This window comes from Hemitrygon akajei, chromosome 8 (assembly GCF_048418815.1).
Source record: "Hemitrygon akajei chromosome 8, sHemAka1.3, whole genome shotgun sequence".
Lineage (NCBI taxonomy): Eukaryota > Metazoa > Chordata > Chondrichthyes > Myliobatiformes > Dasyatidae > Hemitrygon > Hemitrygon akajei.
In genome coordinates, this window is record NC_133131.1 from 156870369 (window position 1) to 156883802 (window position 13434).

Genomic DNA, 13434 nt, shown 5'->3' on the forward strand with positions numbered 1-13434 from the left:
GAACAGCACGATATAGATCGGATGGAAAACTGGGTGGAGTACTGGAAGTTTGAATTTAAACCAAGCAAGTGTGAAGTGATGCACTGTGTAAAGTTATAGAACGGACAACATACACAATAAACAGTAGGTAGGGCATCAGGAATGTTAATGAAGAGAGACGTAGAGGTCCAATTCTTGTTGTTCCCCAGAAGTGACAACACAGGTCAATACGGTGGAGAAGGCAGTTTATGGCATGCTTATCTTCATAGGCCAGAGCATAGAATAAAAGAGGTCTAAAATGTTGCAATTGTACCAAACAGTGCTTAGGTTGCAATTAAGATTACTGAGCACATTTCTGGTTGCCACACTGTAGGAAGGATGTGGTTGTGCTGGAGAAGGTGCAGAGAATATTCACCAGCACGTTCCCTGTCCTGGGGACTCTTGTTATGGGGGAGATGGATAGGCTGCAATTGTTTTCCTTGTAACAGAGGAAGATAAGGTGTGTTGATGGAAACACTATGAGAGGCATAGAAAGGATAGATAGACAAAATATTTTCCCATGGCAGAGAAGAAAGCAGAAGTTTTAAGTGAGAGGAAGGAGTTCTGAGGAAGAAAGCTCCTTTTTTAAAAAAAAATACAAAAGAGGTTAAAACTCAGAACACACTGCCAGAGTGGTGGAATGAAACACAATTGCTGTTTACGAGGTACTTAATCAGATGTTTAACTACGCAAGGCACAGAAGGATGCAGTTTAATATGGGTAAATATGATTGGTGTTCATTTGTTCATGATATGTCCATGTCGTATGACGTAGGTGATCAAGGCCTTTCTGTGTCCATGACTGTTCTTGGCAATTTTTTCTACAGAAGTAGTTTGTCATTGCCTTCTCCTAGGCAGTGACTTTACAAGACAGGTGAAGCCAGTCGTTATCGATACTCTTCAGAGATTGTCACATAACCAAGACTTGTGATATACACCAGCTGCTCATATGACAATTCACCACCTGCTCCTATTGACTCACATGACTCAAGGGTGATGGGCAGAAGGGGTGCCTTATACCTCCTTTGGTAGAAATGCATCTTCAACCTGCCACCCAATGATTAGTGCAGACTGACCCAAAAAAATTGGCAAGGACATACTGGACCAAAGGGCTCAATTCTGTGCAATTCCAGGAGACCATGATATCAGCTAAATCAAAATACCAATAAACTTCTACACAAGACTGGGCCCATTAGATTGAATTTCTGGTTTTAAAAGAATTGGCATCTTCAATCTTGCTGACTTGTTAAATAGTAAGAGTTACTTAAGCTCCAAAACTTTCCCAATGGCAGAGTTTATAAATTATCATCCAATCTTTGCCCTTTGACAAATTAGGAAACATCATGTTTTAAAACTTTTGAATCATTTTCAAATCATCTTAAGTCATCATCGTCGTCTTAAGTACCCCTATACTGTCACTGATATAGGGATACTTAGGACAATTTGCTTCTGACACTAGGCAAGTGATCTTTCTGAAGGCATGAACTCACTGATCTCATGCCACCTATAAATAAAAACCCAAAAACAATCGATGTTTAGGGTTATGAATAAAGGATCACTGACAGATCAAGATTACTATACTATAACTATAACATTACAATGTAAAAAGGAATGTGATTTTTCCTCAGAAAGGATAATTTACATATTCTTTCAGAGTTCTAACCTTGGACAGGAGTAACCACTGGGCCTCGGAAATGAGGGTTTATATGAATGTTCTTTGGTTGTTGGGCCGGGATTACTGCTTCATTCAAACTTATAGGAGCAGTTTCTGAATTCTGCGGTTGGTCTTTCTGCTGTGGATGCTGCTGCTCTGGTTGCTGCGGAGGGCAAACAGATAACTGAGATGCGGAAGGGTGTCTTTGAGGTACCAGGAGAGGCGGTGGCTGTTGTCGCTGTTGAAAATTACCTCTACCAGACTGATGATCTGGGGAATTTACAGTAGTACGAGGAATCTGGAGAAAAGAAATCATTGATCACTGTTTTCCATTGAGCAAAAATCAAAGAACTACAATACATAATTTTATACAAAGCATTATCTCAGCTCATTTATTATAATTCAAAAATTGAGAATACAGGTGAGATAAATTATGAAATTTGGGTGAATTAGTAACAGTCTACTTTGTATAGCTTCTTAAACACCACATTATGAATCTGACATTGTACATATATTTCAAATCACTTGTGTATTCCCGTGATCGGTACAATACTAATTTGATTCTCTGAATTTGAATATTTCCACAAGAATAGAATCAATATGGAGGATCAAATTAGTTCAGTTTTTTGTCCTTTGACAGAAGGTTACAAGATTGTGGACTAGTCTAGAAATTCAATGTCAGATGTATCAACTCAATGACAGAATTAAATTAAATTCAATTGCTTGTTCCATGCTTCAGCTGATCTTGCAAGACTATCTGAAAGACATTTTTCATGTATACCAGCATCAACATACAACTTACAATTAAAAAAAACAATCAATCACATAGCTGTTTATGGGACCTTAGTTCAAAATCTAAATGATCACATTCAGAGAACCAGATAGCTATAGTTCATCTAAATCGTCGATTTCAGATTCCAAGAAACATCATTTCTCAAGATTTTATCCAATTGCCCTGACAATAGCATGGAACAAATACAAATATATATTTTGGCATTGATGCTTGGAAAGGCATAATAAATGTGTTCAGGAAAATTACATAAACAAATGGTATTTCTGTAACATTGGCAAAATTTCAGAAGAGAAAAGAAAAAGGAGAAACAAGTTTTTATTATTGCTGGTTAAATTAGCTGAATCAATTATCTGATTTCATATTTAATGTTGTTTTTACTTAATTAATTTTATTTAAACATTCCAATTCAGGTTTTAATTTTCTTCTTTGGTGTTGCAGGTCTTTCTGACTGTATAAAGGTTTCTACATTTTCCTCATTAAAAGCTGAAAACAGAGTAGATCACTAGATTGTGCAAACATGGTGAATAACCACATTCATCATAAAAATGATATGGAACCATTTCAATGATCAAGTCACTGACTATAAAGGCAGATTGCTTGCAATAACTCTGAACTGGATGTTTTTGTAAGAAGATAAACTGGATACAATCCATCAGTTCTTAATGCAGTCAACCTTCCCTTGCATAGCCAATTAATTTTCAGAAATAAAAACAAAGACAAACAAACGTTACCGGCAGTGATGGAGGCACTGGCATCAAAGGTAGGCGCTGGTCTTTCTTCCTTCCACCATCTTTCCTAGGATCGCCAAAACCAAGGTTACCTGAACGCCCTCTTCGCCCTCTTTTTCCTTGTTTCCGTTGGCGTTCTGTCTCCTCAAATTCACGTAACGCAGCCTTAGCCTCATCAGAAAGTTCTGAAGTTAAAACACGATCATTAGTTGGCCATGTGTGCTATCAAAACACTAAACACATGCCTAAAACATGCAGATTAACTTAAAGTATGACCCTTCATCAGGATTCATCGGGGACTGATTGAAATGTCAACTCCATCCCCCTGCATTGATACTGCCTGACCTGAATTCCTCTAGCAATTTGCATCTGTTACATTGTACGAGGGGTGATTGATAAGTTTGTGGCTTAAGGTAGGAAGAGATGAGTTATTAACTTCAAACACTGCATAATTACTCAAGGAGTTGACCTGCATGTGTGTGTAACAAGAGCTGTATAACTCATCTCCTTCTACCTTAGGCCACGAACTTATCAATCACCCAACTGTGGACACTTTCTGGAAGTCCAAGATCCGTATGCTCCACGCCCACTGGACTAAGTGTGCAAATGTAGGAGGGGACTATGTTGAAAAATAAATGTGCTAGGTTTTCTAAAACTGACTCCTTCTACCTTAGGCCATGAAATTATCTATCACCCCTCGGGTATTTCCAGCTCCTGTAGAATCTCATGTTTATATTTAGCTTTTATTGTGTGGAACAAATCTAGATGTACAGAATAAATCAAAATAAAAAGTCTTTCACAGGACCAGTGACGCAAAGAAACTATCCAACTCTTTCCAAATATGCTCCAAATGTGCTGAGTTTTTATTTCAGCATTCTCACATTCTGATGAAGAGGTTAGCTGATGAAAATGTTAGCTGTTTCTTTTTCGTGGTGTATGATCGAGAATCATAGAGTACAGAAATGGGCTTTTACAACAGCTTCCCCAACCTTAGAAAAGTAGACCATCCCTTTCTGTGCTTCTAATAATTTTATCATCTACGATAAGGTTAGCCCTCAGCCACCTACATAAACTGCCAATCCAATTTCTCCTTGTAACTACAGCCCTCCATTCTAGGCAACATCCTGGTGAATCACTTCTATGTATTTCCTCAATTGTAGTGATATTCTTCCTGCAGTGTGGCGATGCGCAATATGACATTACAACTCTTATACTAAATATCACTGTCTCTTAAGACAAGCATACCAAATCCCTTCATTACTACTCTATCCACCTATGTCACCATTTTCTGAGAACTCTGGACTTGTAACCCAAGATCCTCAATGCTTCTAAGATCTGTAAAATTTACTCCATATATTATACCAAAATTAGACTTCCTGAGATGTATAACCTCACACTTGACAGAGTTAGATTTATTCTACCACTACTCCACCCAGCTCTCCATGCCTTGAAAGAGTATTCAGCTCCCAGAACTATTTTCACGTTCTAATGTTTCACTTTCTAAATTTAAAATATAGGATATTTTTGAGCTAATTTTCAAAACATTGTGCATCATGTCAAATCAAAAGAAAAATTCCAAAACAATATTCTAAACAATAAAAACCAAGATTGTTAGGCTGAAAAGGTCCCTTTGTAGTTACAATGCTAACTTTCCTCAGGTGAAATACTGTATATTCACCTTGGGTGAATTGTGATACTGCATTACCACCTCACCCTATTGACGTAGAAAACTGAAGATTCACCTGAATAGATGTCACCTTTCTCTATAAGGTCCAACAGTATGGTAGGTTTTTAACAGACCAAACCAAAATAAAGACAAAAGAGCATTCAAGACAAGTTAGGTAATAGAGAATCACAGATCTGGGGAAGAGTACGGAACATACTGAAAGGCACTGAACATACCTTAGAGCTCAGTGCAGTACATCATTAAGAAGTGGGGGGAAAAACAGGAAAACACAGCCACACTGCCTAGGTCAGGCCAACAATCACTCAAGTGAGCTGCAGAAGTCAGTGGCTGAAACTGGAGGTGAAGCTCATGACTCCACAACCTCTAAGGCATTGCACAAAAAGGGTATTTATGGAAGAGTGGCAAGGAAGAAGATACTGTAAAGATGTGGAAGATGACCTTGTGGTCAGATGAGATTAAAGTGGGATTTTTTGGCCTCAATGCTAAGTGGTACATTTGGCATAAATCTAATAATCCTGAGCAACAGCCAGGTAACACCATCCCTACTATAAAGAATGGTGGAGGTGGCATCATGCTGTTGGGATGCTTTTCAGCAGCAGGAACTGGAAATCTAGTCAGGAATGATAGGAAGATAAATGCTGCTAAAAACAGAGAGATCCTAGATAAAAACCAGCTAGTCTCTGCCGTAAAGCTTAAACTGGGGAGAATTTTCAGCAGAACAATGACTCAAAGCACAGAGCAACATGGAGAAGCTTCAAGTGAAGAAAATTGATATCCTTCAGTGGCCCAGTCAAGAGTCCTGACCTTAACCCAATCAAACGTCTCTGGAAAGACCTCAAGATTGCTGTCCACCACCACTCCCCAACTAACCTTGCACAGTTTGAGCAATTTTGCAAGAAGGAATGGACAAACCTTACTCCATCAATGCTGTGCAAAAAAAAGTACTCGCTGTAATTGCTGCAAGAAATGGTTTAACTGAGTACTGAGCAAAGGCGGTGAATACTTCTGAATTGCTGACATTTCAGTTATTGAATTTTTAGTTTTGCATGTTTTACAATTTTCCCTGATTTTTGGGGGGGCTCTACTATGAAAAGAGGAGCACGTGATTCACAAATGAAAGTTCTCAGTTAAATTGATCAAACTCCTTGGTTGTAATACTCATTTATATGAACAAAGAGTCAGGGGTCTGAATACTTTTACAAGGCACTGTACATCCTGCAGAACCTTTAAACAATCTTCTCCACTATCTATGACTCCAGCAATGTTAGTGTTGTCCGCAAACTTATTCATCAGACCGCAGGAGTTCCACCAGTCAGAAAAACATTCTCCCACCATTACCTTCTTCCAAGCAAATACTGGATCCAGTTTATCAACACATCTCAGAGCCTTTCTGCCTTAACCTTGTCAAAAGACTTACCCATGCAAATCATACCCATGCAAAAGAAGTTACGAGTTTGGTTTGGCAAATAAGGTGGAAGTAAATCCGAAAGGCTTCTACAGTTATATTAAAAGCAAGAGGATAGTGAGGGATAAAATTGGTCCCTTAGAGAATCAGGGTGGTCAGCTATGTGTGGAGCCGAGGGAGATGGGAGAGATTTTGAACGATTTCTTCTCTTCGGTATTCACTAAGGAGAAGGATATTGAATGGTGTAAGGTGTGGGAAACAAGTAAGGAAGCTATGGAACCTATGACAATTAAAGAGGTGGAAGTACTGGCGCTTTTAAGAAATTTAAAAGTGGATAAATCTCCGGGTCCTGACCGGATATTCCCCAGGACCTTGAGGGAAGTTTGTGTAGAGATAGCAGGAGCTCTGACGGAGATCTTTCAGATGTCATTAGAAACAGGGATTGTGCCGGAGGATTGGCGTATTGCTCATGTGGTTCCATTGTTTAAAAAGGGTTCTAGAAGTAAGCCTGGCAATTATAGACCTGTCAGTTTGACATCAGTGGTGGGTAAATTAATGGAAAGTATTCTTAGAGATAGTATTTATAATTATCTGGATAGACAGGATCTGATTAGGAGTAGCCAGCATGGATTTGTGCGTGGAAGGTCATGTTTGACAAACCTTATTGAATTTTTTGAAGTAGTTACGAGGAATGTTGACGAGGGTAAGGCAGTGGATGTAGTCTATATGGACTTCAGCAAGGCCTTTGACAAAGTTCCACATGGAAGGTTAGTTAAGAAGGTTCAGTCGTTAGGTATTAATGCTGGAGTAATAAAATGGATTCAACAGTGGCTAGATGGGAGATGCCAGAGAGTAGTGGTGGATAATTGTTTATCGGGATGGAGGCCGGTGACTAGCGGGGTGCCTCAGGGATCTGTTTTGGGCCCAATGTTGTTTGTAATATACATAAATGATCTGGATGATGGGGTGGTAAATTGGATTAGTAAGTATGCCGATGATACTAAGGTAGGAGGTGTTGTGGATAATGAGGTGGGTTTTCAAAGCTTGCAGGGAGATTTATGCCGGTTAGAAGAATGGGCTGAACGTTGGCAGATGGAGTTTAATGCTGAGAAGTGTGAGGTTCTACATTTTGGCAGGAATAATCCAAATAGAACATACAGGGTAAATGGTAGGGCATTGAGGAATGCAGTGGAACAGAGAGATCTAGGAATAACAGTGCATAGTTCCCTGAAGGTGGAGTCTCATGTAGATAGGGTGGTGAAGAAGGCTTTTGGAACGCTGGCCTTTATAAATCAGAGCATTGAGTACAGAAGTTGGGATGTAATGTTAAAATTGTACAAGGCATTGGTAAGGCCAAATTTGGAATATTGTGTACAGTTCTGGTCACCGAATTATAGGAAAGATATCAATAAATTAGAGAGAGTGCAGAGACGATTTACTAGGATGTTACCTGGGTTTCAGCACTTAAGTTACAGAGAAAGGTTGAACAAGTTAGGTCTCTATTCATTGGAGCGTAGAAGGTTGAGGGGGGATTTGATCGAGGTATTTAAAATGTTGAGAGGGATAGATAGAGTTGACGTGAATAGGCTGTTTCCATTGAGAGTAGGGGAGATTCAAACGAGAGGACATGATTTGAGAGTTAGGGGGCAAAAGTTTAAGGGAAACACGAGGGGGTATTTCTTTACTCAGAGAGTGATAGCTGTGTGGAATGAGCTTCCTGTAGAAGTAGTAGAGGCCAGTTCAGTTGTGTCATTTAAGGTAAAATTGGATAGGTATATGGATAGGAAAGGAGTGGAGGGTTATGGGCTGAGTGCGGGTAGGTGGGACTAGGTGAGATTAAGAGTTCGGCACGGACTAGGAGGGCCGGAATGGCCTGTTTCCGTGCTGTGATTGTTATATGGTTATATGGTTATATATATACTGTATTGCCTTCAACAATTTTCTCAAGTTAATTTGCGAAACATGATTTCCCCTGCATATAAAAAATATTCTAACCCCTCCTAAATCCTGTCCTTCAGAATTTTTCCAGACACGTTGCTAAAGTCAACTGTCTTTATTGAGTAACATCAACTATCCTTTAGCCTTCTAATATCTCACATATGGCAAATGAAAATGTGAAAATCTCTGTCAGCACCCAGCAATATTGGCCTTATTTTCTTAGATACTGGGATAGACCTCATCAGGCTGCAAGGATTTACCCACATTAATTTCTCCAATATTTCTATCTCCTCCTCCTTCCTGATAACTAGATACTTGAGAATATTATCATACCTCTCCCTTAAATCTCCAGCCGCCAGTCCTACTTCATGGCAAATACTAACGACAAGCTTTCATTTAGGACCTCAGTGATATGCCTTGGCTTCACACACAGACTACCCTTTTGGTTCTGAGGGGATCTGATCTTCGAGTTCTCTGTTAGTCTTCTTGCCAAGGTAATTTCACAGTCCCTTTATCCATCCTACATTGTTTCCTGCATCTCCTATGAATCTCAAAGGAATTATTCAAAAGAATTTTCCTTTACCTTGTATTTGCTTAGTTCTTTTCCCCCATCAAACCTTTGTTAATCAAGATTCTCTAAGCTTAGCCTATGTGCTTCTCGCCCTTATCAGCCATTCTGATTCTAAACCTTCAGTATTGATTAAAATGCCTCCCATATAACAGATATCTGTTTCCCCTCCAACAGCTGCTCCCAACTGACTTTTGCCAGTCACACACTTTTGAAAGGCACCCTTCCTCAGTTTAGAGCTCTACCTCGAAAACCAACTTTGTCTTTTTCCATGACTGCCTTGAAACTTCCTAAATAACAGACACCATTTTGAAACCATTCCTGCACTGATAAAGTCAGTGGTCACTTCATTAGGTACAGGAGTGGAACCCAGTGTGGTTTTTCACTGCTGTAACCTACCGTAGATTCCGGATTTTAAGCCGCTACTTTTTTCCCACATTTTGAACAGCTTTGAACTTTGCGGCCAATAATCCGAAGCGGCTAATGCATGATTTTTTTCATGCCGCCTCGTAAACATTTTGCCTCATAACAGTAGACCAATAAAATTGATGAGTAGTTCACAGAGGTCCAATGAAATTGTACGATAAATCAAGCGCACTTTCACAATTAAATTATTGTAAATCAGTCATTTGTACTCACCCTCATCAACATGGAAAACACTCGAAGCATTGTGCTGCCTACTTAGTTTAAACTATATTTGTTTTCTGTACTACATCGCGGGATGCTATGACGTCACACCCGGTTTCGCGGTGTCTTGTGGGAAAATGCCGGTTTGCGATAAACGGAAAGGAGGGGGGGAGCGCATTACGCGAGCGGCTTTGGATCCGAGCGAACTCTGCTTTTAAGTTAAAGGTGATCAATAACTTTTCCTGGTAGGCTGCAATATATATATTTTTTTACCAGTCGTTAGGAGATATTGGAATGTTGTTCAGTAAAGAAGTATACGCAACGTATATTTAAAAGTAGCCGCGTACGGGCACGGTTCAAAAAAAAGCATTTGCAATATGTATTTGTTTTTGTTACCATATGGATTTAATTAAAAGTTAAAAAAATCCTCACGTGTAATATCTTTCTGTGTAAATATCTCATATTACAACGTGGGACACCTGCGGCCGAAAATCCGGTGCGGCCTAAAATCCGATGCGGCCTTTACAATTAAAAAATTGATTTTATTTCTAAAATTAGAGCCAGCGGCTTTTAATCAGGTGCGCTCTGTAGTCCGGAATCTACGGTATTCACTCTAAGGTTCAACATGGTTTGTGTTCAGAGATGCTCTTCTGCACACCACTATTGTAACTTGCGCTATTTGAGATAATGTTGCCCTTCTTATCAGCTTGAACCAGTCTGGCCATTGTCCGATGGTGTCTCTAATTAACAAGGCGTTTTCACCCACAGAACTGCGCTCACTCTGGTTTTTTTTGTTTCTCACACCATTCTCTATATATTAGAGCAAAAGTTTCCTATGTTTTCTATGCCACGGACCCTGACCATTAACCAAGGGTCCATGGACTCCAGGTTGGGAACCTCTGCTCATACTGTTGTATATGAAAATCCCGGGAGGTTAGCAGCTTCTGCGATACTCAAACTACCCTGTATAGCACCAACAATCATTCACAGCCAAAGTCACTTAGATCACATTTCTTCCCCATTCTGATGCTTGATCTGAACAACTAAACCTCTTCACCATGTCTGCATATTTTTATGCATTGAGTTGCTACCACATAATTGGCTGACTGGATACTTGCATTAAAGAGCAGGTGTACCTAATTAGGTGCCCACTGTGTGTAATTCTCTCATTTACCTATCCTCATTCTCTCAGATAAACCTACTGCAGTCCACTCCTTTGTAAGACTCCCTACAGACTGTTTCAAAATACTCTTGAAGGCATTTTACAAATTCAATCCCATCTAAGTCTCTTGCACAGAGGCAATCCCAGTCAATATTGGGAAAGCTACCCCACTATTACAGCCTTACTACTTTTATACTCTTTGGTGATCTGACTACATATCTGTTCATCTAATTCCTGATGACTTTTTATGGGCCTACAGTTTAATCTGCTGGGCATTATCAGGATTTTCTGTTTTTATAAGACCATAAGATATAGGAACAGAATTAGGCCATTTGGCCCATCAAGTCTGCTCTATCATTTCATCACAGTTGATCCAATTTTTTTCTCAGTCCCCCTCTCCTGCCTTCTCCCCGTATCCTTTCGTGCCTTGATCAATCAAGAATCTATCAACCCCTGCCTTAAGAATACCCAATGACTTGACACCCTCAGTCACCTGTGGCAAAGATTTCCACAGATTCACCACACTCTGGCTAAAGTAATTCCTCCTCATCTCTGTTCTAAAAGGATGCCCCTCTATTCTGAGGCTGTGTCCTCTGCTCTTCGAATCTCCCATCCTCAGCACATTCACTCTATCAAGGCCTTTCACCATTCAACAGAATTCAATGAGGTCAGCCCTCATTCTTCTGAATTCTAGTAAATACAGACCCAGAACATCATACACTCTTCATACGACAACTCATTCAATCCTGGAACCATTTCTGTGCATCTCCTTTGAACCCGCTCCACTTTCAGCACATCCTTTCTAAGATAAGGGAACAAAAACTGCTCACAATACTCCAAGTGAGGCCTCACCAGGGCTTTAAAAAAATCTCAACATTACATCATTGCTTTTATGTTCTAGTCCACTTGAAATGAATGCGAACATCGCATTTACTTTCCTCACCACAGATGAAACCTGCAAATTAATGTTTAAGGAATCCTACACAAGTACACCCAAGTCCCCCTGTGCCTCAGTGTTTTGTATTTTCTTTCCATTTAGAAAATCGTCAACCTTTTCAGTTCTTCTACCAAAGTGCATGACCATAAACTTCCCAACACCGTATTCCATCTGCCACTTCTTTGCCCATTATCCTAATCTGTCCAAGACCATAAGACATAGGAGCAGAATTCATCTGGCCCATCAAGTCTACACCGCCATTCAATCCTGGATGATACTTTTTTTTCCCTCCTCCTCAACCCCAGTTCCCTGTCTTCTCCCCGTAACTTGTGATCTCTGTCTCAGAGGCCAATGTTAGGCTATCTTTAAAGAGAGTGAACCCTCGCAAGGCGGAAGGTCCCGATGGAGTACCTGGTAAGGCTCTGAAAACCTGTGTCAACCAACTGGCGGGAGTATTCAAGGATATTTTCAACCTCGCACTGCTACAGGCAGAAGTTCCCACTTGCTTCAAAAAGGCAACAATTATACCAGTGCCTAAGAATAAAATGAGCTGCGTTGATGACTACCACTGGTAGCACTCACATCTCAAGTAATGAAATGCTTTGAGAGGTTGGTCATGACCAAACTGAACTCCTGCCTCAGCAGGGACCTACATTTTGCCTGTCACCACAATAGGTCATCAGCAGATGCAATCTCAATGGCTCTCCACACAGCTTTAGACCACCTGAACAACACATAAAACCTATGTCAGGATGCTGTTCATTGACTATAGCTCAGCATTTAATACCATCATTCCCACAATCCTGATTGAGAAGTTGCAGAACTTGGGCCTCCGTACCTCCCTCTGCAATTGGGTCCTCGACTTCCTATTCCGAAGAACACAATCTGTGCAGACTGGTGATAACATATCCTCCTCGTTAACAATCAACACTGGTGCACCTCAGGGGTGTGTGCTTAGCCCACTGCTCTATGCTCTATATACCCATGACTGTGTGGCTAGGGATAGCTCAAATACCATCTATAAATTTGCTGACAATACAACCATTGTTGGTAGAATCTCAGGGGGTGACGAGAGGGCGTACAGGAGTAAGATAGGCCAACTAGTGGAGTGGTGTCACAGCAACAATCTGGCACTCAATGTCAGTAAGATGAAAGAGCTGACCGTGGACTTCTGGAAGGGTAAGACAAAGGAACTAATCCTCAGAGGGATCAGAAGTGGAGAGAGTGAGCAGTTTCAAGTTCCTGGGTGTCAAGATCTCTGAGGATCTAACCTGGTTCCAACATATTAATGCAGTTATAAAGAAGGTAAGACAGTGGCTGCACTTAATTAGGAGTTTGAAAGATTTGGTATGTCAACAAATACACTCAAAAACTTCTATAGACGTACTGTGGAGAGCCTTCTGATAGGCTGCATCACTCTGGTATGGCGGGGGGGGGGGGGGCTACTGCACAGGACTGAAAGAAGCTGCAAAGGGTTGTAAACTTAGTCAGCTCATTCTCGGTTATTAGCCTACAAAGTACCCAGGACATCTTCAATAAGCGGTGTCCCAGAAAGGCAGCGCCCATTATTAAGAACCTCCAGCACCCAAGGCATGCCCTTTGCTCACTGCTACCATCAGGTAGGAGGTACAGAAACCTGAAGGCACACACTCAGTGATTCAGGAACAGCTTCTTCCCCTCTACCATCTAATTCCAAAATGGACATTGAACTCTTGGACACTCCTCACTTTTTAAAAAAATATGCAGTATTTCTGGTTTTTGCATGATTTTAATATACGTATAGTATATAGTAAAGTATGCTGAATAAAATTTATTTATTATTCTTTTTCTTCTATATTATGTATTGCATTGAACTGCTGCTGCTAAGTTAACAAATTTCACGTCACATGCCGGTGATAATAAACCTGATTCTGATTCT

At 40.3% G+C, this 13434-nt stretch overlaps 1 protein-coding gene across 3 annotated transcripts in view; it reads right to left on the reverse strand.

Annotated features, from left to right (window-relative positions):
* Positions 1-13434, reverse strand: part of rbm33a (RNA binding motif protein 33a) — a 184464-nt gene that overhangs the window by 91309 nt on the left and 79721 nt on the right. For all 3 annotated transcript variants that reach the window (XM_073054888.1, XM_073054889.1, XM_073054887.1), the window contains exons 8-9: positions 3196-3377; positions 1681-1969 (exon numbers count right to left, since the gene is read on the reverse strand). In XM_073054888.1, the coding sequence (XP_072910989.1) occupies positions 1681-1969; positions 3196-3377 (471 nt within the window). The remainder of the gene's footprint in view (positions 1-1680; positions 1970-3195; positions 3378-13434) is intronic.